Consider the following 26,970-nt stretch of genomic DNA (forward strand, 5'->3'; position numbering starts at 1 on the left):
GCACAAAGAATGACTTTGGGCCAGATGTAGGTAAATCATATTTACCGACTCTGAAGTACCGAATTTTACCGATTCGGTATTTCATAGTCAGTAAATATGAAGGGGGGAGATGTAGGTATTTCCAGATGTGGAAATACCAAATCGTTTGAATTCGGTATTTACCGATTCGGTAATTACCGAATCGGTATTCCCTATTGATTCCTATGGGCTGTGAAGCCCATAGGAATGAATGGGAAAAACCGATTCGGTAATTACCAAATCGATAAATACCGACTTTTGCAAGGGTGCAGGGCGTGTCACTTTGACTCCCTCTGGCACCCCAAAAATAGGCATGTGCGCCATGTGGCACACAGACATGTCCTAAGGGCATGTCTGTCTGTCACATGGCTAGGTGTGCATGCACATAAGTGCATGCACACCTGAATTCGGTATTTTAACAATCAATTGGATTGGGTGTTTGTTAGACCTGTCTGCTTCTGGGAAGACTCTAACCACCATGATTTATTTTTGTCCCCCTTTGCCTCCCAGACTTTCTATTTTTATTTTTACATATGTCCATCAGGAGTTTTTTAATGCTGTCAGGAGGCTAGGTGCTCCTTGGCGATGACGCCATTTTTCCCTCATAACCTGTGAGGCCTAGTCAGCCCCCTTGGAAATCTAGGGATCTCCAGAGATCTAAAATGGTGTCCACCAACTGTCATAACGGACACCACTGGAGGACAGGTCCATAGGTTAACATTAGGGAACTTTCTAGAATACCCTAGAGAATTCTGCAGGTCTCAGGCCACCCTATATAAGGCCAGTGACCAGCAGCCATTTTGTGCTGACCCCAGAGTAGAGGAGTGAGGCAGTGGTGAGAGGAGGTGGACACACTGAGAGCAGCTAGTTTGTCACTGAGGCTGACAGTTACTTCAGAGGATTGTTCCCCCTTCAGCCTTTGACCGATCCCTCTCTCAAAACATCAACTATTGGAAAAGAAATCGAGCTACTTGAGGAAGCAGCCACTCACATCTTGGAATCTCAATAAATCCACTCAGGATACCCCTGACTGAAGAGAGTCCTGGCTACCCCTAATCAGCGCTGAGCTTACCGGGGACGTGGAGTAGCTGAAGTGAGTGCGGGGGTCTGTGGCACCCTGGCGACCTGTGGAGCAAGGGCGCCGTGTGTGGACATCCTTCCTGTGAAGCCCAAGTGAGAAGTGACTGGAGGGAAGCAGCGACGCTGCTCTGATCGGCATCGGGACCCCGGGGGCACCGGCCGCGTCAAAACAAAGAGATCGGCGCTTCCGCGCATGACCAGCAGCTAGACGCTTTTCGTGAGGCAGGAGGGGCCTATGATCGGGCAGGCCCGGGAGAGCAGCGTCACCGGTAGACCAGCGTCCTCCCTTTGAGTGAGTGCGGAGGCGGGAGAAGAGCGAGCGCTTCCGCGCATGCCCAGCGGAGTAGTGCGCCTGAGGAGGGCCGGTCGCGTCATCGGAGGTGCGTCAAGGCAGAGCTCCAGCCAGCGGTAAGCTTGAAGAGGCAGAAGCGCCGCATCGGTCACCTCGGTGAAGCGCCTCGGTCTGAGGTAGGCTTCCCTGACGCCTCTACAACTGCGGGGAGACTTCCCCGGCACCGCGGGACCCAGGCAACACCAGCTGCACTGTCCGGAACTCAAAAGTAAGCCGGGTAGAGGGGGTGCGGGAAGCGGAAGCATCGGGTGACTGAAGGCATCAAAGCGGGAAATCTTAAAGACAGGCAATTGACTTTTAAGCCGCCAGAATTACATATAAAGAAACCGAGTGACAGAACTGCCCAGTCCACGTAAAAAATCTAGCTCCTAATGAGATAAGAGGGGGAGAGTGGTGTGCAGGGAGAATTACCAGGCTCACTAGGAAGAGCCCTTATATCCTGTTATTAATTAAGGAAGTAGAACCTTCACCATTAAGGTGCAACCTGTGAATTGATCAAAGGGAGAACATTGTTGATTCTGTTTTGTCTCCTTTTAGCCACATGGCTGGGGGTTTATGTTGAGAAGATCCACCCCTGTGGTAGAGGTCTGTTGAGTGAGAAGAAGGCTAAGAGCTGAGGGGTAATGTACACGCCTAAGAGTGGTTAAATAACATGTTGAAACTGTAGAGTGCAAATCCCTAGCTGTAACCTCCTAGTGGAGTAGTGGGTTGTACTATAGACAGCCTCTTATCACAAATGTAATGTACCTGCAAATGTGTCTTTAAAAACATATTACTCTGCCAGACTGTATTTTGCCTTCCTGTAAAAATTATTAGTGAAGTGTCTTGTGTCCTAAGTAACTACAGAACCTAAATGTACCTTTGATTCTCAAATTCTGAGCAGGAAAAATATTGAAGAGTGATTTAAATTTCATGTAAATGTGTAATTTGATTGTCTTTTACCCCTGACTAAAAAGCATAACAAGAAGAGCATATTATTTTTATAAAAGGTAACGGTATTTTTCCAAACAGAGGTGTTGTGTCTTTATTTTAGTGGTTCATCACTGTGTTACTGTGGGTAAGGATTGTAAGTACTTAGCCAACGCTTGGAGTTAGCTGTAGACCACTACTGTGCCAAGCTACCATATGTAGGCTTGGGTAATCTAGGTCCAACATAATTGGTGTTTCAGCGGTGGGATTGCGGATTTGTACTTACACTTACTTATTAGTAACGCAGTGCCAACCACGAGACCCCACCTGGAGTTTTCTCCCTGCGGCCCTCCTAATTTACAATTTTTGATTTTTCCAAATTGACTTCTGGCGGTGGGTGGAGGTTGACCTCAGGTCACTCTGTGGATTTCTCCTGTGTAGCATTTTATACTTCAAATAAGAATGGAGATAAATGTGGAAGAGCTAGACAATTATACTGTGCCTCAATTGAAGGAATGGTGTCAGCAGCAGGGGGTGTTTTTCAAGAAAGGCGCCAGGAAAGTTGAGCTGCTGACCAGTATTCGGGCATGGGTAGAGGCTCATTCCGGGGAGGAGGTAGATCCTGAAGAGAGTGACAAGGACACTGTCCTGGAGACCACAACACTGTACCAGGCGGGAGGGGAGAACCTAGTAACAGGTCCTAGAACACCTTCTAGAGTGGGCAGTAGTGTGTCAGAGAGGGGCCTGACCGACGCCGAGTTAGAAGACAGGAGGGAGGAGAGGAGGATGAGAATAGAACTAGCCAGGATGGACATGGTGAGGGAGGAAAAGAGGTTGGAGCATGAGCGGACCATCAAGGAGATGGATTTGCAAGCCCTAAACTTACGTACCCCCAAACCAGAGAATGGTGGCAGCGATAACCAAACCAACACCCGAGAACCTAGACCGTACCTACCAAAAGACATTATGGCTTGTTATGTACCCAGCGACGACATTGCTAAATGGTTAGCCGCCTACGAGGTCTCGCTGAGGGCCCATGGGATTCTGGAAGTCCACTGGGGAGGTGGGTTATACAAATACATGCCCCCCACTGGCAGGGATACTCTGTTGGCCCTTGACACGAGTGAACAGACCTATTATCCGGCTATGAAATCAGCGCTGCTCAAGAAGTTTGGGTTGACCCCTGAGAAATATAGACAAAAGTTCCGGGGCAGCTACAAGTTGGGCACACAAAACTGGGTAGATTTCTTGGACTACTCCAGGAAGGCCCTGGAGGGTTGGGTAAGAGGCAGCGAAGTAGGAGACTATGAGGGACTATATGACCTCATACTCAAGGAACACCTACTCGAGAAGTGTCTTCCCGAGCTAAGACAGCATCTGGTGGACAGCAAGCTGACCAGCCCCAGGAAGCTTGCTGAGGAGGCGGACATCTGGGTTAGTACCCGGGTGTCGACTAAGGGGACTGGAGGGAATTCCCAGAAGCCAGGACAGGGCGCCCCCCAGAAGAAAGAGGGAGGGGAAACTAAGAGGGAGTTCTCAAAAGGGCCACAAAACACTTCGCAAGGAAGGGGCAGAGGATTCATCCCCAAGAGTAACCCCCCTCGCAACCCTACCCCTGGCCAAAGCCAGCAGCCAAGGGTTGTTCATTGTTTTGAGTGTGGTGGTGTGGGACACTATAAAGGAGATGTGAGATGCCCAAAAAGACCGCCCCCTCCCACTGGAGGAAAAGCCCCGGGAATCACTAGTGTAGTGCTCGGGGAGGAGATGCCTTTGGTTAATGGAGGGGAGCGGGCGGGTGTCACCTTAGTGTCCCTGGGAGATAAGGAGATGGTTCCCAAGACCCAGCTGCCCTCTAATACTACTAAGTATGAGCAGTGGGTCACCATCAATGGCCGTAGAGGGGAGGCTCTGAGAGACACAGGAGCCAGCATGACTATGGTAAGGAGTCAGCTGGTGTCTCCAGAGCAGGTCATCCCAGACGTACTCCATCCCGCCGTAATGGCTGACGGCAGATTGGGCCACTACCCTGTGGCTGAGGTTCCCTTTGAGTGGGGAGGGGTTGCAGGTCCACTTCGAGTTGCCGTAAGCCCTGCCGTGCCTGTTGACTGCCTGTTAGGGAATGATATGGAGCACAATGCTTGGAGGAGGGTGGAGTACCAGACTCACTCTGCGATGTTGGGACCCCCTGACTGGACTTGTGTCAGCACAAGGTCAGCAACTGCCCGAAGGGAAAAGTTGCTTACGCTGGAGCCTGGAACAATGGCCCAGCCGGCTGCCAGAGAGGAGAAGGACAAGAGGCCGGAGGACCCTGCCTCGACATCTCCACCTCGTGAGACAGCTGGACCACCTGCGGAGGTGGATCTGGAGTCCACCGGGGAGAATGTTGCTTCCTTGGAGAACCTGCCCATCCCTACTGAATGGCATGTGGAGGGAGGTCCTTCCAGGGAAGAATTCTGTGAAGCTCAGAAAGAGTGTCCTACTCTCGAGGGGCTGCGGCAACAGGCCAACGCCCAGGCAGCAGGAAACATTGAAGGGAGCTACCGGATTTACTGGGAGGATGGACTCCTCTACAGTGAGCCTAAGGCACCTGGCCACGGTTCAGCCAGAGCCTTGGTGGTCCCTCAATGCTTTAGAGCCTTTCTACTGGAATTGGCTCATGAGATACCATTGGCAGGACATCTAGGACAGGACAAGACCTTTGCCCGGCTTGTCCCCCACTTCTACTGGCCTCGAATGAAAGTGGCGTCTGACACATACTGTCGGACGTGTGTGTCCTGCCAAGCTAGTGGGAAAACAGGAGTGAAGCTTAAAGCTCCCCTGGAACCACTACCTGTCGTTAGCACCCCCTTTGAGAGGGTGGGCATCGACATTGTAGGGCCATTGGATCCACCAACGTCAGCTGGTCACCGGTTCATACTGGTTTTGGTGGATCATGCCACACGGTACCCAGAGGCCATACCTCTGAGGACCATCACTGCACCTGTGGTGGCAAGGGCCCTGATGGGGATCTTTACCCGAGTGGGTTTCCCCAAGGAGGTTGTGTCCGACAGGGGGACTAACTTCCTTTCAGCGTACATGCGGGCTATGTGGAAGGAGTGTGGAGTTACCTATCGGTTCACCACTCCTTATCACCCACAAACCAATGGTCTTGTGGAAAGGTTTAACAAAACCTTGAAAGGTATGATCAGGAGTCTACCTGAGAGCCTGCGGAGGAAATGGGACATCCTCCTCCCCTGTCTCTTGTTTTCTTATAGGGAAGTGCCACAAAAGGGAGTGGGCTTCAGCCCCTTCGAACTTTTGTACGGGCACCCTGTACGGGGACCTCTCAGCCTGGTGAAGGACGGATGGGAACGGACTCCCAGAAAACTTCCCCAGGACGTGGTGAGCTACATGCTGGCCTTCCGGAGCCAAATGGCTAAGTTGTGGAAGCAAGCTTCAGACAACTTGGAGGCCAGCCAAGCAGTGATGAAAGAGTGGTATGACCACAACGCTCACCCAGTGGAACTGGAGCCTGGACAGAAGGTGTGGGTGATGGAACCTGGAGAGCTAAATGCCCTTCAGGACCGTTGGACAGGCCCCTTTGAGGTGTTGGAAAAGAAGGGGAAGTCCACCTACTTGGTGGATCTTAAGGCCCCGAGGCAGCCCCACAGGGTGCTGCATGCCAATCGCCTCAAGCCACATCATGAGAGGCCCGCGGTTGTCTTGATGATGGTAACCGATGGAGCAGAGGAAGAAGAAAGCGAACCTCTCCCTGATCTTCTCTCGTCCCAAGAAAAGGATGGGTCAGTGGAGGGAGTAATTCTCTCGCCATCCCTAACTCCTGAACAGCAGAGTGATTGCCGCCAGATCCTGGAGCAATTTTCTTCTCTGTTCTCCCTTGTCCCGGGTAGGACCCACCTGTGTACCCATGACGTGGACACAGGAGACAGCCCACCTGTGAAGTCTAAAATCTACCGGCTGTCGGACAAGGTGAAGGCCAGCATCAAGAGTGAAGTCGCCAAGATGCTGGAGCTGGGAGTGATTGAACCTTCTGGAAGCCCTTGGTCTAGCCCGGTGGTTTTGGTACCAAAGGCTGCCCCACCAGGCACCACACCTGAATTGAGATTCTGTGTGGACTACCGAGGCTTGAACTCAGTGACCAAAACTGATGCCCATCCTATCCCACGGGCGGATGAGCTGATTGACCGGCTGGGAGCTGCTCAATATTTAAGTACCTTTGACCTAACTTCAGGGTACTGGCAGATTTCCCTTACCGAGGAGGCGAAGGAAAGGTCAGCCTTCTCTACACCTGAGGGACACTACCAATTTCGCGTGATGCCCTTTGGGCTCAAGAATGCCCCTGCCACTTTTCAGCGGCTGGTGAACAGGGTCCTCTCTGGAATGGAAGCTTTTGCTGCTGCATACCTGGACGACATTGCTGTCTTCAGTAGCAGCTGGGAGGACCATTTGCAGCATCTGCAAGCTGTTCTACATGCCCTGCAACAGGCTGGATTGACAATCAAGGCCAGCAAGTGTCAGATCGGCCAGGGGTCGGTGGTGTACCTAGGTCACTTGGTGGGCAGAGGGACGGTGCAGCCCCTCCAGGCAAAGATTGAGGCTATCATCGCCTGGGAGCCCCCCAAGACTCAAACAGAGGTCCGAGCCTTCCTGGGCCTCACTGGATATTACCGTCGCTTCGTGAAGGGGTATGGCACTATTGTGGCCCCTCTCACTGAGCTTACTTCCAAGAAGCAACCCCGACGGGTAGTCTGGACGGAGGCTTGCCAGCGAGCCTTCCTGACCTTGAAACAAGCATTGTGTTCCGCTCCCATTCTCAAGGCCCCTGATTTTGCTAGAGAATTCATTGTCCAAACAGATGCGTCAGAACATGGCATTGGGGCAGTGTTATCGCAGCTAAATGATGAGGGCTTGGATCAACCCGTGGTCTTCCTGTCCAGGAGACTACTCCCCAGGGAAAGGAGGTGGAGTACAATTGAGAGAGAAGCCTTTGCGGTGGTTTGGGCTCTGAAGAAGCTACGACCATACCTGTTTGGTTCGCACTTCCTAGTTCAGACTGACCATCGCCCCCTTCGTTGGCTGATGCAAATGAAGGGGGAGAATCCCAAGTTGCTAAGGTGGTCCATCTCCCTACAGGGAATGGACTTCAGGGTGGAACACCGACCTGGGGCAGACCATGCCAATGCAGACGGTCTATCCAGGTATTTCCGCCTTAGTGATGAGGACTCCCAAGGGGTTGGGTAGTTCTCCCCACTTTCAGCTGGGGGGGACGCGTGTTAGACCTGTCTGCTTCTGGGAAGACTCTAACCACCATGATTTATTTTTGTCCCCCTTTGCCTCCCAGACTTTCTATTTTTATTTTTACATATGTCCATCAGGAGTTTTTTAATGCTGTCAGGAGGCTAGGTGCTCCTTGGCGATGACGCCATTTTTCCCTCATAACCTGTGAGGCCTAGTCAGCCCCCTTGGAAATCTAGGGATCTCCAGAGATCTAAAATGGTGTCCACCAACTGTCATAACGGACACCACTGGAGGACAGGTCCATAGGTTAACATTAGGGAACTTTCTAGAATACCCTAGAGAATTCTGCAGGTCTCAGGCCACCCTATATAAGGCCAGTGACCAGCAGCCATTTTGTGCTGACCCCAGAGTAGAGGAGTGAGGCAGTGGTGATAGGAGGTGGACACACTGAGAGCAGCTAGTTTGTCACTGAGGCTGACAGTTACTTCAGAGGATTGTTCCCCCTTCAGCCTTTGACCGATCCCTCTCTCAAAACATCAACTATTGGAAAAGAAATCGAGCTACTTGAGGAAGCAGCCACTCACATCTTGGAATCTCAATAAATCCACTCAGGATACCCCTGACTGAAGAGAGTCCTGGCTACCCCTAATCAGCGCTGAGCTTACCGGGGACGTGGAGTAGCTGAAGTGAGTGCGGGGGTCTGTGGCACCCTGGCGACCTGTGGAGCAAGGGCGCCGTGTGTGGACATCCTTCCTGTGAAGCCCAAGTGAGAAGTGACTGGAGGGAAGCAGCGACGCTGCTCTGATCGGCATCGGGACCCCGGGGGCACCGGCCGCGTCAAAACAAAGAGATCGGCGCTTCCGCGCATGACCAGCAGCTAGACGCTTTTCGTGAGGCAGGAGGGGCCTATGATCGGGCAGGCCCGGGAGAGCAGCGTCACCGGTAGACCAGCGTCCTCCCTTTGAGTGAGTGCGGAGGCGGGAGAAGAGCGAGCGCTTCCGCGCATGCCCAGCGGAGTAGTGCGCCTGAGGAGGGCCGGTCGCGTCATCGGAGGTGCGTCAAGGCAGAGCTCCAGCCAGCGGTAAGCTTGAAGAGGCAGAAGCGCCGCATCGGTCACCTCGGTGAAGCGCCTCGGTCTGAGGTAGGCTTCCCTGACGCCTCTACAACTGCGGGGAGACTTCCCCGGCACCGCGGGACCCAGGCAACACCAGCTGCACTGTCCGGAACTCAAAAGTAAGCCGGGTAGAGGGGGTGCGGGAAGCGGAAGCATCGGGTGACTGAAGGCATCAAAGCGGGAAATCTTAAAGACATGCAATTGACTTTTAAGCCGCCAGAATTACATATAAAGAAACCGAGTGACAGAACTGCCCAGTCCACGTAAAAAATCTAGCTCCTAATGAGATAAGAGGGGGAGAGTGGTGTGCAGGGAGAATTACCAGGCTCACTAGGAAGAGCCCTTATATCCTGTTATTAATTAAGGAAGTAGAACCTTCACCATTAAGGTGCAACCTGTGAATTGATCAAAGGGAGAACATTGTTGATTCTGTTTTGTCTCCTTTTAGCCACATGGCTGGGGGTTTATGTTGAGAAGATCCACCCCTGTGGTAGAGGTCTGTTGAGTGAGAAGAAGGCTAAGAGCTGAGGGGTAATGTACACGCCTAAGAGTGGTTAAATAACATGTTGAAACTGTAGAGTGCAAATCCCTAGCTGTAACCTCCTAGTGGAGTAGTGGGTTGTACTATAGACAGCCTCTTATCACAAATGTAATGTACCTGCAAATGTGTCTTTAAAAACATATTACTCTGCCAGACTGTATTTTGCCTTCCTGTAAAAATTATTAGTGAAGTGTCTTGTGTCCTAAGTAACTACAGAACCTAAATGTACCTTTGATTCTCAAATTCTGAGCAGGAAAAATATTGAAGAGTGATTTAAATTTCATGTAAATGTGTAATTTGATTGTCTTTTACCCCTGACTAAAAAGCATAACAAGAAGAGCATATTATTTTTATAAAAGGTAACGGTATTTTTCCAAAAAGAGGTGTTGTGTCTTTATTTTAGTGGTTCATCACTGTGTTACTGTGGGTAAGGATTGTAAGTACTTAGCCAACGCTTGGAGTTAGCTGTAGACCACTACTGTGCCAAGCTACCATATGTAGGCTTGGGTAATCTAGGTCCAACAGTGTTAAAATACCGAATTTGTAGGGCCTTTGGGACTCAGAAGAGTCCCACCTACATCTGAGATTTACCGAATCGGTAAAAATACCGATTCGGTATTTTACAGAATCAGTAAATTTACCGATTCGGTAAATTTACCGATTCTGTAAAATAATGCCCTTACATACCATTTCTGTAATACCGGTCGGTAACGGCCGAAAATACCGATTTTCGGCCGTTATTGACCGACCTACATCTGGCCCTTTGTGTTCAAATGTATTCATCCTTCCCAGTTGATCACAAAAGACATCAGGGTTACACCCTTCAAATTCCCATATACGCTCTCAGCGTTGCCTTTTTTTCCACTACCCTGTTCCTCCCTCTGCACAACGTACACAGCAGGGGTGACTCTTAGATCAATTTTCATCCCAAGTTCCTCATTTGTGGCAATCCTAGAATTATGGCTCCCTTATCCGCGACATACACCTTCCTATGACAATTCCTAGAATCAAATTTGATATCAGCCGCATGAATCCTTGCATAGGTATCTTATGCCCTGGATAAGTATCCAGGTCACACAATTTCCTGCCAGGCCATAGTTTCACAAGCATATTCTTTCCCATGATTGCATACCATGCACACAAATCCACCATGGTCTTAACTTGCACATCGTCAACGCCCACCACACAAGTGAATGGAGTTGGGGTTGGAGATGATGAGATACAGTGTCGAGCCTAAGTTGTGAGTGGGGCTGTCGCAGAATTGGGTGAGAGACAGGTCGGTAAGGACGTTTTTGAGGGTTGTGACAGCCTGATCGAGGGAGTCATTCAAGTGGAGATTGAAGTCACCAAGGAAGATCTGGGGGGAGTGTTGGCCCAGGATGGAGGAGATGGTTTCCATAACTCAGTGTTCTTCAATCTGTGGGGCGCGCCCCACTGAGGAGGCGCGAAACCTTCCCAGGGGGGGGGCGCACTCCACTTCAATTTGACCTTTGTGCCCTGCAGTCGTCTGTCTGTCCGTGCAAGTCTTCTTGAAGCACTCCGGACTCCGGTATGTGGAAGGGGGAGGGAGGGGAGATCGATCGCGCAGGAGGTGCCCGTTCTTTTGTTATGTTAACTCTCCCAGGAGGGGGTTAATCACAGAGCTGACAGCTTCAGCTGCAGTGGGACACGCTTTTGGTTTTTAGCAGAGGAGACCCCTCGCCTCCCACTGCACCTGAAGCATGTCAGCTCTGTGAATTAACCCCCTCCTGGGAGAGTTAGCTCTTCCCAGAACGGAGACAAAGTTTCCAGGGACATAATGCTCCATTTACTTTCTCTTGTATTTGTTTGCTCATGATTGTCACTTTTGCCTCATGTAATTTAGCGTTTGCTTTTGTAATTTGTTCACTTGTAATGTTCTCTCATGTATCAGTTCTGTTCCTGTTGTTAAGCGCTCTGACCCCTTCGGGTAAAGTCTGCGCTATATAAAAACGCATAAATAAATAAAGGGGTTGGGTGGGGGGGGGACTGAAAGTGCCAGCTCTATTCTACAGTCTTGCCTCATGACCTTGAATCATTTTAAAACACAATGTTGTAAATATCGTTTTTCAACCATTCATTTTTAATGTGTAAAAGTCTATTACATACATTTTACAGACAAAATGTGTTTATGCGTCATGCGACTTCAAAATAAAAAGTTTATTTTAGATCAATACATGACCTCACATATGAGAAATGGGAGGATGTGACAGATTATTTGCAGTAATATTAGTGAACTGCTGTTGTGTTACAGACTGAAAACACACATCACTATCCCTGAATATCCAATGTACACACATTTAGTATTTGACCAAAGAAGGCATGAAAGAGCTGAGACTGGATCATAAAATCAAAGCTGGTCCGAACAGGGGCCCCAAAAATACATTTGGCCCACAGGCCCCAAAATCCTTAAAACATCCCTGAAAGTTTATTTTAAAATTACACAGGCAGGCTTATAAATAAGAATTATGTATTAATTTGAGCTGTGTAATAAGCCTCTGACATTTCACCACACCCACCTACTCACAAACCTGCAGTTTACTAAGCACTCTTATTGTATTGAATGTTATTCGCTGAATATGCCCGGAATGTGCGCGTGGCGGTCGAGTCTAGACATTTCTGTCAGGTGGTGGGGGGCCCAACATCTAAAAAAAAATCAGCTGGGGGGGGGCTCAATCTACAAAAGTTTGAAGACCTCTGCCATAACTTGTTCGATTAGGTGGAGGTTATTACCTGGGGGGTGGTAGAAGATGTGAAGGCTGCATAAGGGTCTGTGTGAGCTGGTGATATCTATGCAAAGGTATTCACAGGAGGAGAGATTAGCTGAGGGGGACTGTTTTGCTGTGAGAGAGTTGCGGAAGATACAGGCATTGCCACCTCCCAATTCCTTAACTCGATCGAGTCTGATAATGTTGTGAGTAGGAGGGACTATTAAGTCAAGGATAGGGCCAGAGGAGTCGTTGAGCCAGGTTTCTGTGCGGATAAGGAGGTCCAGATCTTGGGCGAGGATGAGATCAGCAAGGTCTGTGGCATGTTTCACCGCTGATCTACAGTTAAGTAGCATGCTTTTCAGGTGTGGTTTGTGCAGGGTGTCCATGGGCGCAGGTTGTGAAGTGGGAATCTGTAAGAGGTTATTGATGTTCATGGAATTGGCGTTGAGTCTGGGCACTCTATGGGGATTGGGCGTGATGGTTCAGATGGGATCCGCATTATCATGGTTAGGGAGTGTCGAGTTATATGCAATTAGTGGGGCTGTACGAGAGCATATAGCAGGGCCTGCGAAGGGCGAAGGAGGAGAGGCGTACTCACGGAGGAGGGAGAGAATATCAGGTTCTGAGTGTGGATTTAAGCATCTGGCTGGCCTAGACGAGGTGTTAGGGCAGTGAGTGGCGTTCAAATTTTGAGCAGAGAGTTTTGGGAGAATCATATGTGGGATCTCAAGTGTTGGCCTGGTGGAAGAGCGATGGGGGTCTCAAAGGTGGACATGTTGGGAGCGAGATCCAGGGCCAGCTCTTCGGTGGCCTTAATGAGTTTAAAGAAGGCAGTTTTGAGAGTTAGCAGTTCATGGTTTATAGTCTTGAGTTTAGAAGCAGGATCAGAGTGGATTATGGGTCACGCAGAGGGGGAGGAGGGTTGGTCAATGGGGAGGGGGGAGGGGAGATCGAGGCCGGTGGACGGGAGAGGTGGGGGAAGACCACTAATGGAGAGTTCCCCCTCCGAGGTACTGGCGCAATGTAAGGGAGGTTATGGGAAGGGAGGTTGATTGAGTTCCTGTTGGAAAGTGGGCAGGACCGCGGTCTAGTGAGGGAGTTATGTAGGCAAGGGCTAGTGCGAGAGGGGGTGCGGGAAGTATCGGCGAGGTGGTCGGGGCGAGGGAGAACAGATGCACTGTGATTATTGGTCAAAGTCTGGTCAATTTGTGGCACGATGGGTGAGTTAGGGGAGCCTGGTTCTCTCTCTTTCTCTTTCTTTCCTTCGCACTCCCTCTCTCCCTCCTCTCTCTCCTTCTCTGTCTCTTCCTCCCTCTCCCTCTCTCTCGCTGGCTCCTTCTCTCCCTCCCTCTCTCCCGCCCCCTCCTCTCCCTCCCCCGCTCTCCTCTCTCTCTTCCTCTCTCTTTTCCTCTCTCTCTCTCCCCTTCTCTCTCTCTTCCCCCTCTCTCTCTCGCTCCCTCTCTCTCTCTCTCTCTTTCCTGCTCACTCCCTCTCCTTCTCTCTCTCTCTCTCCTGCTGGCTCCCTATCTCTCTCTTCATCTCTCTCCTCTAGTACTGCCCCCACTCTTTTCATCTCTCTCCCCCTCTTCCTGGCCACCTCTATCTCTCTATCTCATGCGCTCTTCCTCTCTCCCTTCCGCCTCTACGCTCTCCATCCCTCTTCCGGTCCCTCTCTCCCTCTATCTCCCTCTTTCTTTCTCTCCCTCTACTCCACTCTCTCTCCTCCGGGCTTCCCCTCTCTATCTCCTGCTGGCACCTTCCTCGTTCTCTCTCTCTCTCTCTCTTTCTCCCTCTCGCTCACTCTCTCCATTTCTTGCTGGCTCCCTCTCGCTCTCTCTTTCTCTCTCTTCCGATACATCCCCTTCTCTTCCCTTTTCCCTACCCTCCTCCTGGATCCCTTTCTCCCTCACCTCTCTTTCTCCTGCACACTCCCTCTCTCCCGCCTCCACTTCTCTCTCTTTCTCCTTCTGCCCTGCTCACTCCTCTCCCTCTCTCTCCAGCAGGCTCCCACTCTTTCTCTTACCACCCACTTTCTTTCCTTCTCTCTTCCATCTCCCCCTCCTCCTGGCCACATCTCTCTCACCCTCTATCTCTCATGCACACTCCCTCCCCCTCTCCCTTCCCCTCTCTCTTGCCCTCTCTCTCTCCCTCCTCCTCCCTCTCCCTCTCCTCCCCCTCCCTCCTACTGGCTCCGTTTCACCCTCACCCTCCCCTGCTCTCTCTCCCTCCCTCTCCCTAAATCTCTTCCTCTCCCTCTCTATTCCTGGCACCCTCTCTCTCCTCACTCTCTCTCTCTGATGCTCACTCCCACCCCCTCTCTCTCTCTCTCTCTCTCTCTCTGTCTGATGCTCACTCCCACCCTCTCTCTCTCTCTCTGCTACTGCCTCCTTCCTTCTTCTCTGCCTCTCTTTCTCGCTCCTCCTGGCTCTCTCTCTCTCTCCTTTGCACCCGCTCTCCCCCCCCCCCTCTATATTTCTCTCTCTGTCTCTCCTGCTAGCTCCTTCATTTCTGTCTCTCTCTCTCTCTCTCTCTCTTGCTCACTCTCTCTCTCTCCCTCTCTAACCTGCTGGCTCATTTGTCCTTCTCTTTCTCTCTCTCTCCCCTCTCTCCTCCTGGCTCCCTCTCTCTCTCTCTTACCCCCTCTCTCTCCTGCACACTCCCTCTCTCTCCTCTCTCTTCCGTTCACTCTCTCCCTCTCCTCCCCCCTCTCTCCTCCTGGCTCCGTCTCTCCCTCCCACTCTTCTTTGTCCCTCTTTTTCGCCCTTTCTGGCTCCTTCCCTCTCCCTCTCCGCCCCCTCTCCCTCTCTCTCTCTCCGCTGCTGTCTCCTCCTTTCTTCTTCTTCTTCTCTCTCTCTTTCTCTCTCTTCCCTGCTCCTTCTCTCTCCTGCTGGCTCCTTCCTTCTTCTCTTTCTCTCTCCGGCTCACTCCCTCTCCCTCTCTCTCGCTCTCTCCCCTGCTGGGTATTTCTTCTCTCTCTCTCTCTCTCTCTCTCTCCCTCCTTCTCTCTCCCGCTGGATCTCTTTCTCTTTCTCATCCCTCTCCTCTCCTCCCTCCCCCCCCCTTCTCTCTCTCTCTCTTTCTTCCGGTCCCGCCTCCCCGCCCCCCCCTCCCTCCCTGCATGACTCAGCAGCTCCCAGAGCAGATAAAGTTTGGCTCCGAGTCTAGGCGCTGCACTCGCTCTCAGATTGCAGGGGCTGGACGGGTCGGACCGGCGCTGCTCAACCGGGAGAGACAAGTAAGTGTCCCCCCCCCCCCCCCCCCCCCCATGGGGGAGGGAGGGGGCGTTGCCTCCTGGGCGGGATGTCACTGAGTCCGTTGGTGTTTTACTGTATAAACAATTAAGAAACACAATGAGGGAATTACCAAAGGAGGCGTTCAGTTCAGCAGCACTGATTATTTACGATTGATGCAAAGAGCTCTCGGTGCCTCTGAGGGCTGTTTGCGTTCATCGTAAATAATCATTGAAGCAAACAGAAGAAGAATTGCTAAGAAGCATTGGCAAAACCATTAGCCTCACTTCTCGCCTTTGTGAGTGCAGAACGTTTGGTTTTGCCAATGTTTTATGATGATACTTTCCAGCACCGGCAAAAAATAGTTCTCCACATTGGCATAACAATAAGCATTGGCAAAGCTAATCATTATGACTTTGCAGCTGAACAATTGGCTTTGCCTGTGCATGTTTTCTGGAATGCTTTACAAAAGACATCCAGCGGTGCGCACCTCTGTGTGTCCACGCACGCGATGCACCGGCAGCACTTTTGTAAAGTTATTTTTTTTTAATAAAAGATAGTAAAAAGGATCTGTGGGTGCACAGACAGGAGTGGGGATTGTAATGTTTTGTTTGATCTGTTCCAAAACCCGTTCAAAGATGGCTACCCCTGCATGCACGTGCACCGGGGTCACCGTGTGAGGGAAGGACTGGGGTGAGCAGCAGTGGCCGCCCCTGCATGCACGTGCACCGGGGTCACCGTGTGAGGGAAGGACTGGGGTGAGCAGCAGTGGCCGCCCCTGCATGCACGTGCACCGGGGTCACCGTGTGAGGGAAGGACTGGGGTGAGCAGCAGTGGCCGCTCCTGCATGCACGTGCACCGGGGTCACGGTGTGAGGGAAGGACTGGGGTGAGCAGCAGTGGCCGCCCCTGCATGCACGTGCACCGGGGTCACCGTGTGAGGGAAGGACTGGGGTGAGCAGCAGTGGCCGCCCCTGCATGCACGTGCACCGGGGTCACCGTGTGAGGGAAGGACTGGGGTGAGCAGCAGTGGCCGCTCCTGCATGCACGTGCACCGGGGTCACGGTGTGAGGGAAGGACTGGGGTGAGCAGCAGTGGCCGCCCCTGCATGCACGTGCACCGGGGTCACGGTGTGAGGGTGGTAGTGTGAGGGAAGGGCTGGGGTGAGCAGCAGTGGCTGACCCTGCATGCACGTGCACCGGGGTCACGGTGTGAGGGTGGTAGTGTGAGGGAAGGCTAGGGGTGAGCAGCAGTGCCCGCCCCTGCATGCACGTGCACCGGGGTCACGGTGTGAGGGTCGTAGTGTGAGGGAAGGGCTGGGGTGAGCAGCAGTGGCCGCCCCTGCATGCATGTGCACCGGGGTCACCGTTTGAGGGTGGTAGTGTGAGGGAAGGGCTGGGGAGCAGTGGCCGCCCCTGCATGCACGTGCACCGGGGTCACCGTGTGAGGGTGGTAGTGTGAGGGAAGGGCTGGGGAGCAGTGGCCGCCCCTGCATGCACGAGCACCGGGGTCACGGTGTGAGGGTGGTAGTGAGAGGGAAGGGCTGCCCCTGTATGCAGGTGCACCGGGGTCACGGTGTGAGGGTGGTAGTATGAGGGAAGGGCTAGGGGTGAACAGCAGTGGCTGTCCCTGCATGCACGTGCACCGAGGCCACCGTGTGAGGGTGGTAGTGAGAGGGAAGGGCTAGGGGTGAGCAGCAGTGGTCGCCCCTGCATGCACGTGCACCGGGGTCACAGTGTGAGGGTGGTAGTATGAGGGAAGGGCTAGGGGTGAGCAGCAGTGGCTGTCCCTGCATGCACGTGCACCGAGGCCACCGTGTGAGGGTGGTAGTGAGAGGGAAGGGCTGGGGTGAGGAGCAGTGGCCGCCCCTGCATGCACGTGCACCGGGGTCACCGTGTGAGGGTGTTAGTGTGAGGGAAGGGCTGGGGTGAGCATCAGTGGCTGCCCCTGCATGCACCTGCACAGGGGTCACCGTGTGAGGGTGGTAGTGTGAGGGAAGGGCTGGGGTGAGCAGCACTGGCCGCCCCTGCATGCACGTGCAGCGGGGTCACGGTGTGAGGGTGGTAGTGTGAGGGAAGGGCTGGGGTGAGCAGCACTGGCCGCCCCTGCATGCACGTGCAGTGGGGTCACGGTGTGAGGGTGGTAGTGTGAGGGAAGGGCTGGGGTGAGCAGCAGTGGCCGCCCCTGCATGCACGTGCACCGGAGGCACCGTGTGAGGGAAGGGTTGGGGTGAGCAGCAGTGGCTGGAAGTCCACTCACATCAGAGCTTGCTTCTCACCTCTTCAGTTCCGCAAGAAGCTGAGGTCCTGCTCTTCAGTTACTCTGAGAGGACGTTCACCCGCTCACCCGCTCAAGCGCCTGGACGCCCTCACATGTGTGCTTAAGGCGCTACACTAATAGGCACAACATGACACGCTTAGGCTGCAGCGCCTGCTCATTAAAGGCCCGGGGCTGGCACGTTCGTACTTTCTTCTACTCACTTCAATCTACACCTGGAGTATACACACATTCACACCGGCACAAAATAAGCACAGCTCATTCACACCGGCACAAAATAAGCACAGCACACACATTCACACTAGCTCAAAGTGAGCACAGCACACACATTCACAACGGCACAAAATAAGCACAGCACACACATTCACACCGGCACAAAATAAGCACAGCACACACATTCACACACATTCACAACGGCACAAAATAAGCACAGCACACACATTCACACCGGCACAAAATAAGCACAGCACACACATTCACACCGGCACAAAATAAGCACAGCACACACATTCACACTAGCTCAAAGTGAGCACAGCACACACATTCACAACGGCACAAAATAAGCACAGCTCATTCACACCAGCTCAAAATAAGCACAGCACACACATTCACACCGGCACAAAATAAGCACAGCACACACATTCACAACGGCACAAAATAAGCACAGCTCATTCACACCAGCTCAAAATAAGCACAGCACACACATTCACACCGGCACAAAATAAGCACAGCACACACATTCACACCGGCACAAAATAAGCACAGCACACACATTCACACTAGCTCAAAGTGAGCACAGCACACACATTCACAACGGCACAAAATAAGCACAGCTCATTCACACCAGCTCAAAATAAGCACAGCACACACATTCACACCGGCACAAAATAAGCACAGCACACACATTCACAACGGCACAAAATAAGCACAGCTCATTCACACCAGCTCAAAATAAGCACAGCACACACATTCACACCGGCACAAAATAAGCACAGCACACACATTCACACTAGCTCAAAGTGAGCACAGCACACACATTCACAACGGCACAAAATAAGCACAGCTCATTCACACCAGCTCAAAATAAGCACAGCACACACATTCACACCGGCACAAAATAAGCACAGCACACACATTCACACTAGCTCAAAGTGAGCACAGCACACACATTCACAACGGCACAAAATAAGCACAGCACACACATTCACACCGGCACAAAATAAGCACAGCACACACATTCACAACGGCACAAAATAAGCACAGCTCATTCACACCAGCTCAAAATAAGCACAGCACACACATTCACACCGGCACAAAATAAGCACAGCACACACATTCACAACGGCAAAAAATAAGCACAGCTCATTCACACCAGCTCAAAATAAGCACAGCACACACATTCACACCGGCACAAAATAAGCACAGCACACACATTCACACCGGCACAAAATAAGCACAGCACACACATTCACACTAGCTCAAAGTGAGCACAGCACACACATTCACAACGGCACAAAATAAGCACAGCTCATTCACACCAGCTCAAAATAAGCACAGCACACACATTCACACCGGCACAAAATAAGCACAGCACACACATTCACAACGGCACAAAATAAGCACAGCTCATTCACACCAGCTCAAAATAAGCACAGCACACACATTCACACCGGCACAAAATAAGCACAGCACACACATTCACAACGGCACAAAATAAGCACAGCTCATTCACACCAGCTCAAAATAAGCACAGCACACACATTCACACCGGCACAAAATAAGCACAGCACACACATTCACACCGGCACAAAATAAACACAGCACACACATTCACAACGGCACAAAATAAGCACAGCTCACACATTCACACCGGCACAAAATAAGCACAGCACACACATTCACACCGGCACAAAATAAACACAGCACACACATTCACAACGGCACAAAATAAGCACAGCTCACACATTCACACCGGCACAAAATAAGCACAGCACACACATTCACAACGGCACAAAATAAGCACAGCTCACACATTCACAATGGCACAAAGTAAGCACAGCTCAGTCTGCACTGGAGGACAAGCCAAAGGGCTGACAATAAACTGATGCAGCAACAGCTTTTCAAAGAAGAGAGTAAGGCACAGCTTTAGAGCCAATCTCGGCAACATTCATCCGTTCTCACACAGCAACCTCCATAAATAAACCACACGACACCTTCTTAGTGGAGAAATTTGCTGCAGGTTTATTTGCATAACCAATATGCCAACATGGTGGGTTATCTTACGGGCGATCCCAGGGCAGGCAGCCCCTTGCCGCTTGCCACTTGATGAGCCAAATTGCACCGTGGCCGTCCCCAATCAGTGATTACCAATCTTTGGGAGGAGCTACCCCTCCCATCAGTGGACCGCCAGTCCACTCCCTTGCTCAGGCCCCCAAAAGGTGGGCGGAGCGTTCCAGGCAGCCCCCGGTTGCTCAGACCCTTAAACCGCCCGTAGGACTAACGGGGCACCAGCCAAGGCTAAAGGGCGGGAGAATTTACACAGTATTTTCACTCAACACAATGGTTCTCGTTTCAACGACCACAGAAGGATGAACTGCTAAGTGGACTTACCAGGATCTCAACCTGTGACCAGCAGTCGAACCCAACCCCCTTTCAGTTCCGCCGCTCCGCCTGCCTGTGAACTTGTAACCCGGGGCGGCCTTTAGGCACCATAGCCCATACTTGGACCTGCCTGAGCTAGAAACACACATCTAAAAAGGCCTTCCAACCGGCTACCACCACATTGCAGTCCAAATGTTCCCAAGTAAAATATGCTTAACTGAAGCAACTGGTAACCTGCCAACAATTTAACCTTAACAATGCCCGCAAAATGTGCTCTGGTAGTTGTCCGTATTAGTGCTCCATCCCCTCCATATCAGTACTAACATGGCAACCCGCACCCTCTTGGGAATGGCACGCTCACACCCCAGCTGACAAAGTGCCTATTCGGGTGTAGCCCAAGGCCTTACGTTTATCACCAATGGTATACCAGTGTGATGTAGAAACTTAGCTGCCTCTACTGCTGAGTGTGTGTTGCACCATCACAGGTATGTCTGCCTGTTGGACTTGGCCCTTTTCACAGAAATGTTTCGCTTTTTGCTCCCCTGATTCCGGATGTCCCCCCTTGTACTGTAATTGTATGGGCCCTGTGAGGTTAAAATGCCCTGGGTTATATTAAAACCCATGCTAGATGCAGGTGCTTGACTTCCCCCAACATGGCTGCCACTGACCCCTGCTACTGCAGCGTGGTCTGTATAGGCGCACTCTAGTAGCCAGGAGCTGGCTGGAACCCTTAAACAATGTTGCCATACCAGCCTGCCAGCCTGCTGTAGCTAGAATGAGGGAAGCTCCTGGAACCTTCCAGAATAGGGGAGGCACCAACTGCCACTGCCAACTGACAACTGACACTGTATAAGGAAAAGGAGGGAAACTTTCTAGTCAGTTGGGGCATCACTAACCTGGGGAACCCACACAGGAGTTTAGGCGGGAGGGCCTAGTGAGGAACCTATGCTACTGGGAGTGACAGGATTGAGGTGCTGCCTCTTAATCTGGGTGAGGTGTCCTAAGCTAGCCCCCTTGATCTGGCCCAGTGGTAGGGAACCCCAGGGTCCATCTGCAGTGACTGAAGAGAAATTCTTCAGGACTTCAACTCATCACCCCCCCTCCTCCCTCCCCCCAGTAACTTCAAGAAACGAGCAACCAAGGGCGCCGAGCCATCCAAGCGCCAAGAAGACTGCTTTCTGGGACCAGGTACTGGACTGTGCTGCCCTGCGCATCCCCTGCCTACAATTGGGCCATCCTGTATGTCCCTGACTGTACTGTGGGCCAAGGGCTGTGAAGTACTTGACTCTGCCAAGCGCTGTGAAGTAATTGCCCCCGTGAAGCGCTGTGAAGTAATTGACTCTGCCAAGCGCTGTGAAGTAATTGCCCTTGTCAAGCGCTGTGAAGTAATTGACTCTGCCAAGCGCTGTGAAGTAATTGCCCTTGTCAAGCGCTGTGAAGTAATTGCCCTTGTCAAGCGCTGTGAAGTAATTGACTCTGCCAAGCACTGTGAAGTAATTGCCCTTGTCAAGCGCTGTGAAGTAATTGCCCTTGTCAAGCGCTGTGAAGTAATTGCCCCTGCCAAGCGCTGTGAAGTAATTGCCCTTGTCAAGCGCTGTGAAGTAATTGCCCTTGTCAAGCGCTGTGAAGTAATTGACTCTGCGAAGCGCTGTGAAGTAATTGCCCCCGTGAAACGCTGTGAAGTAATTGACTCTGTGAATTGCTGCGAAGTAATGGACCCTGTGAAGCGCTGCCCGCCGTCATCGTGCTGTGGCCGGAAGCGCTAATTTCCCAGGCCAACTCACCGCTGCACCGAGTTCACCAGGCCGTGTTAGGCCCGAAGCCAGCCTCCCCTCATCACGTGACGGGGGCCGCGAGCCGCGACATCGGCCGCGCCCCCGCCTGAGCCGCGCAGCAATTGGCTGCCATCTCCGGGCCTCTATTTCAATCGGGGAAGCCCTGGAACGTCGCGGAGAGGGGCCGTGGAGCCTGAGAGCCCCCTCCCGTTTGCCCCGCATCACGGAACCGCCTTGCGCCAGCGCTGGTGCCTGCATTCCCTGAGCACCGCGCCAGGCGGCGAGAGGTCCCCCCAGCCGGCGGAAGCTTCTCCCGCCGACTTCAGCCGACGCAGGGCCCCGGAGTGCTGAAGGTACCAGGTAACCCCCGGGGAGGAGGGCGATAGGCCGAGTGTGGCCCGAGGTCGCCCCTTCCCCGGGGTGGACTGAGACTGGGCCCCGTTGGCCCCTTTCTGAATGTGCCTCCTGAGTTTGGAGGTTGAAGGGTTAAACACGTTCTCCTCTACCATATTTACAAGCCTGAAATGTTCCTAGTGTACCATATTTACAAGCTGAAATGTTCATGGTGTACCGTATGTACAAGCCTGAAATGAGAGGGAGATTCACTTCACTGTACTGAATTTTCTTGCAGAAGTGGGCTTCCTTAGTATTCTGATGATCTGATCTAGGTTGCAAGCCAACCGGAATTCACAAGAAAGAAAAGCTTGTCACAAATAACTAAAGGTTGTGTTCTTTGGAGTTCCTTGTTGGACTGATAAGTACTTGCCAATATGTTTTAGTACCTTGAGGGAAAAGCATCCATGAGAGGTTTGATGTGATATTTAAACGCATTACTATAGTCGCTTCTTGTAGGATCCTCCAGGTTAATACATTGCTAGATGAGCTGGTTATGATTCTAATGAAATGTTTACCCATTTATGGGAAATGTAACCTGAATGCGATTCATGAGATGTCTCAATGAAATTCTGAAGAGTTAATAATGCAACGCTCTATTTGAAAGTATATATAAAAGATCTTGATTCTTTCAAATACAACTACTGGTGTGGTCTCCATTATTGCGCCACTGTGTCTTACATTGGATGTGTGCGTTAAGTAGCTGCTTTACACACAAGCCCCTGGCTGCCTTGCTGCTCGCGCCATGCTACCCCCTTGAGAGCTGGTGACCCCAGGTCTCACACTGCCTATTCAGCTTCTGGCTCCAAAGTTTGATGACCTTGCCAGCCCCAATCCTGGGTGAAATAAAAGGAAGCATTACTGCTACCCATGACCCGCAGCCGGTGCTAATGGTGGTACAAATAGCACCGGTAAACTAGATGCTGTACTATCACATAAGAGGGCCCTTGCAGCACGTATTAAAGTCAATGGCTAACCTACTCACAGTATGGCACAGACAAGAGATGCTGTAAATCTAAAACCCATTAAGAGGATCGTTAGCTAAGCCCAACATGGAGAGATCCTGAGAAATGAGGTAGGGACCATCACCATCATGCCCCGCATGTGAATCAGTCCAGGCTTACTTTGCCCCTGTGCAGTAGTGCAGCCACAATTCGCCGGTGTCTAACCTGTGCAGTCTTCCCCTGCTTCCACTGGGCACCTCTGCCTGATGTGAGGGTCCTAGGTACATGGTCCCCCCAGGATGGCAGCCTGCCAGTGAGATACTACCTCACAAACCCCATAATCACCGATACCTGCCTTTGCTAGAATCTTGTCATGCCCAGACATACCAAGCGATCATGGCTGTATTCGGTCAATTGACCCGACCATACCTAAAAAAAACACTGAGACAAGCTGCGGCCAGTTAACCTGCCCCAAACTCTACCGAAACTCAGATAAGCAGGATCTGACTACCCCTGTGAGCCGCTGCTGGTGCTAATGTTGTACCAATAGCCTGTTGAACGTAAATGGAATTCCATTACTACTGTTGTGGAAGACCCCACAACCATTGGCTCTCCCTGGTTCAATACCTTCCTGCTAATAATGGCTTCCTTGAAGAATGTTGAAAATTCTTATGTTCTGCAATGAAGGGACTGCAAGATCTAATGAGTTTCTTATAAGGTGCAACCTAGTTCACCACCCACAAAATTACAACTTTATCGCCGTGTTGCATGGGTAAGGGCAACCTGTCAAAAGTATCCAAACGCAACCAAGAATTCAAACCTTACCCTTAAACTATCCATCACTGGCCCCAAACGAGGCAAACCATGCTAGGGCAACTCAGCAGCCTCCCTCCAACTTTCATGTTGGTTATATGCTCAAAAGACTGGCAGCTAATAGCGTGTTTCTCCGTGTGACCCTTGCTTGCCATCCTTGCAATGACCACTTAGCAAGCACCCTTTTTCACATGCTCGCCCTCTCTCTGATCAACTGTAGGTCTACGAGGAAGCACAAGTTTGAGATACACGATCAACTCATGGAAGGTACAATGTACAATATATATGATGTTGTGCAGGAGTAGAGGAATCGGAACCTATATGGCTGAGATACCCGCCACCCCCTCTCAACACAATCCCCAAGAATTGGGAAACCGGAAACAGTTCTTGAACTTTTTGGAAGGCGGGAAGGGAGTTACCCTTCCCGGCCGTATTTATTAAAATATGAAACAAAATCAAAACATTAAAATAACAGTTTCATATCCACATTACGATGTTTGGCTAACCTTAACATATATCTAATACACAGGTTCTCCTAGCCGATACTAACATCCTTACAAAAATGCATTTCAAATTGAAATTGTACATCCTAACGTTAAGGGCCAACGGCAAGGTCGTAACCGGTGTCAGATCCCTAAACCAGAACTCCCCCCTCACTTGTGAGGGGCGGCCGCACAGAGGACTGTACCTCGTGTGCCATACCAATTTCCCTTGTCTTGACGGGGGCCCCTGTTAACTCGACGCCATGTACGTGGTCGTCCGAGGTCTCGTGTGAGGTGTCTAGAAGGTAGCGTAGACCCCCCTCCCCACCTTACACAACTTACCACATCTGCCGTCGCAGATGTCCTGGCCCTGGGAAATTCCCAGGAGGGGCCCGTAGCCCCTCCTATCCAGGGAGGGGCCTTGACCGCCTTCCCTTTCCTTTAGGCGTCCTGTCCTTTAGAAGGGACCGCCTCCCCGTTGAGGGGCCAATGGCCACCTCCCCCCGGGCGCTCCCATCCGTAATGGGTGACGCCCCCCCCTAGGGATCTTCCAATGACTGCTCACCGATCATGACCTTACCGCCACAGGCCGGATAGTTGACCGGCTATCCGGACCCCCCACAAACTCCTACCTAAAGGTCATGCTGCAAACTCCTTAACCAGGCTACGAGGTCTCCTATGAGTAAAGAATTCCCCACCCGGGACAAATGGACCCCATCCTCCAGATACATACTGTCTCCCCTGATACAACCATGAGGAATTGAATGCAATGTACTGGTGCGGAACAGTCTACCAAGCTTGTTATTAATCTTTTTCACAGAATGATTTATAGCAGACACTGAATTAGCCCCCCGCCACACCTTTCGTGGAATCATATGGGACCATGCAATTGTGCACCCTGGAACCCTCCTCGCCAACCAACTTACTGTGGATAGTATCGCCTCGAGAAGCAGTCGTCTACCAGTGGTCACCAAATCATTGCCCCCAAGATGTACTATGATTATAGCTGGCGGTGACCTTGTCCACCCTAACAAACCCTCAAGAAAAGATTGAAAGTGGTCAATACAGAGCCCGCCCCTTCCGTAGAAGGTCACCCTGTACCCGTATTCCCCAGCTGTGTGAATCATGTCACCTGCTTTGAATACGTCCCCGGCACGCCTCACGTATGAGTGGCCCACGACCCACACCACTTTTTCATCAGCCGGTGATCTCTGACCGCTGGTTCCCAGGTGTCGGGCCGACTGCACAGTCCGCCCGCCTCGTAGGTTTGCGACACTGTAACCAAACAAAACAAGAAGCGTGAGTACATGATATCAGCTTCACAACATGTGTAACCGCACATACCTTTTGTAACAATTCGAGGACCAACGCCCCAACTGTTTCACCTTTTCCACACTCAGACCCCTGGCTGCAGCCTCTGTAGCAGCCCCTATCCGAAAGGAATGGGTCCCAAACTCGCCCGGGTTCAGGCCCGCAGCCGAGATTGCCATTGCAAGCACCCGCTGGAACTGAAACCTCGTCAGTGGGGTGGCATCTGCATGTCTCAGCAAGGTCCCTCCCCATGATGCCGCCCTTTGCGCCAAATATTCCTCGACACATGCAACCGGGCACATGGGAGACCCGGGGATCCGCTGGACTACTACACTATCCCCGATCGCGCCTTGATCGGTTTTGGACCTGACAAACGAGACAATCATTGTCTCCCCCTTTACCTGAACGTGCTCTCGGCACAGTCCACCCCCCGTATCCTGCTTATTCTTTGCCACCAGTTCGCTTACCCGCATAGCCCCATGAAATGCTAATGAAAAAGCGGCCCGGAATAACACTATTTCCGTCTGGGATGAACAAGTAGCAGGAAGTACGGACAGTAATAGGGCCAACCTATCCAGACCTATCGGGTGCCTAACATCTACTCTGCGACCCTCAAGGCGTTGCCACCCGCGCAGCGCTTTCTGTACCACAAAAGACGCTGTAGGGTCCTGGATCCCATGAGCCCGCGCCATAAAGGAAATGGCAGCCCGATGCCTCAGGGCCGTGGCCACCGATTTACCTGCCCTGCGTAGAGACAGTAAAAACTCTATGACAAATTCTTCCTGACCCCAATGCTCTCCCCTAGCTGAACCCAAAAAGGACAAATAGGAACGGAACGCCCCTTCATATGCCTTCCTTGTCCTGGGTGCTAAACTCTCTCCCACGAGGTTTTGTAGTTCGGGGCACCGAGAGACCAGAGAGCTTCGGGAAATGGTGCCGCCACCGGGTCCGCTGTGGGCAGAAAACCCCAGAAGGCCTGCATACGGAAACGAGAAAGCGCATCAGCAGCCTGATTCAGCACTCCTGGCACATGCCTCGCTCTAAAGAGCACGTTCAATTGCATACTTAGTAAAACAATTTCCTTGAGCAACCTCAAAACCCATTTGCATCGTGCTGCCTGACTATTGATACACTCAACCACGGTCATGTTATCAGACCAGAACA

General features: G+C 51.7%; 2 protein-coding genes across 3 annotated transcripts in view; both read left to right on the forward strand.

Annotated features, from left to right (window-relative positions):
- Positions 1-15,094: 15,094 nt before the first annotated feature.
- Positions 15,095-26,970, forward strand: part of LOC147736632 (glutathione S-transferase P 1-like) — a 120,802-nt gene continuing 108,926 nt past the window's right edge. Inside the window, exon 1 of one of the 2 annotated variants that reach the window (XM_086953406.1) lies at positions 15,095-15,216. In XM_086953406.1, the coding sequence (XP_086809532.1) occupies position 15,216 (1 nt within the window). In that variant the 5' untranslated portion in view covers positions 15,095-15,215. The remainder of the gene's footprint in view (positions 15,217-26,970) is intronic. The other variant, XM_086953407.1, reaches the window with a different exon arrangement.
- LOC147736633 (glutathione S-transferase P 1-like) overlaps positions 15,167-26,970 on the forward strand; it is a 496,543-nt gene continuing 484,739 nt past the window's right edge. The window contains exon 1 of the mRNA XM_086953405.1: positions 15,167-15,216. Coding sequence (XP_086809531.1) covers position 15,216 — 1 coding nt within the window. The 5' untranslated portion in view covers positions 15,167-15,215. The remainder of the gene's footprint in view (positions 15,217-26,970) is intronic.

The sequence above is a fragment of the Lissotriton vulgaris genome, chromosome 1_2 (genome assembly GCF_964263255.1).
Source record: "Lissotriton vulgaris chromosome 1_2, aLisVul1.2, whole genome shotgun sequence".
NCBI lineage: Eukaryota > Metazoa > Chordata > Amphibia > Caudata > Salamandridae > Lissotriton > Lissotriton vulgaris.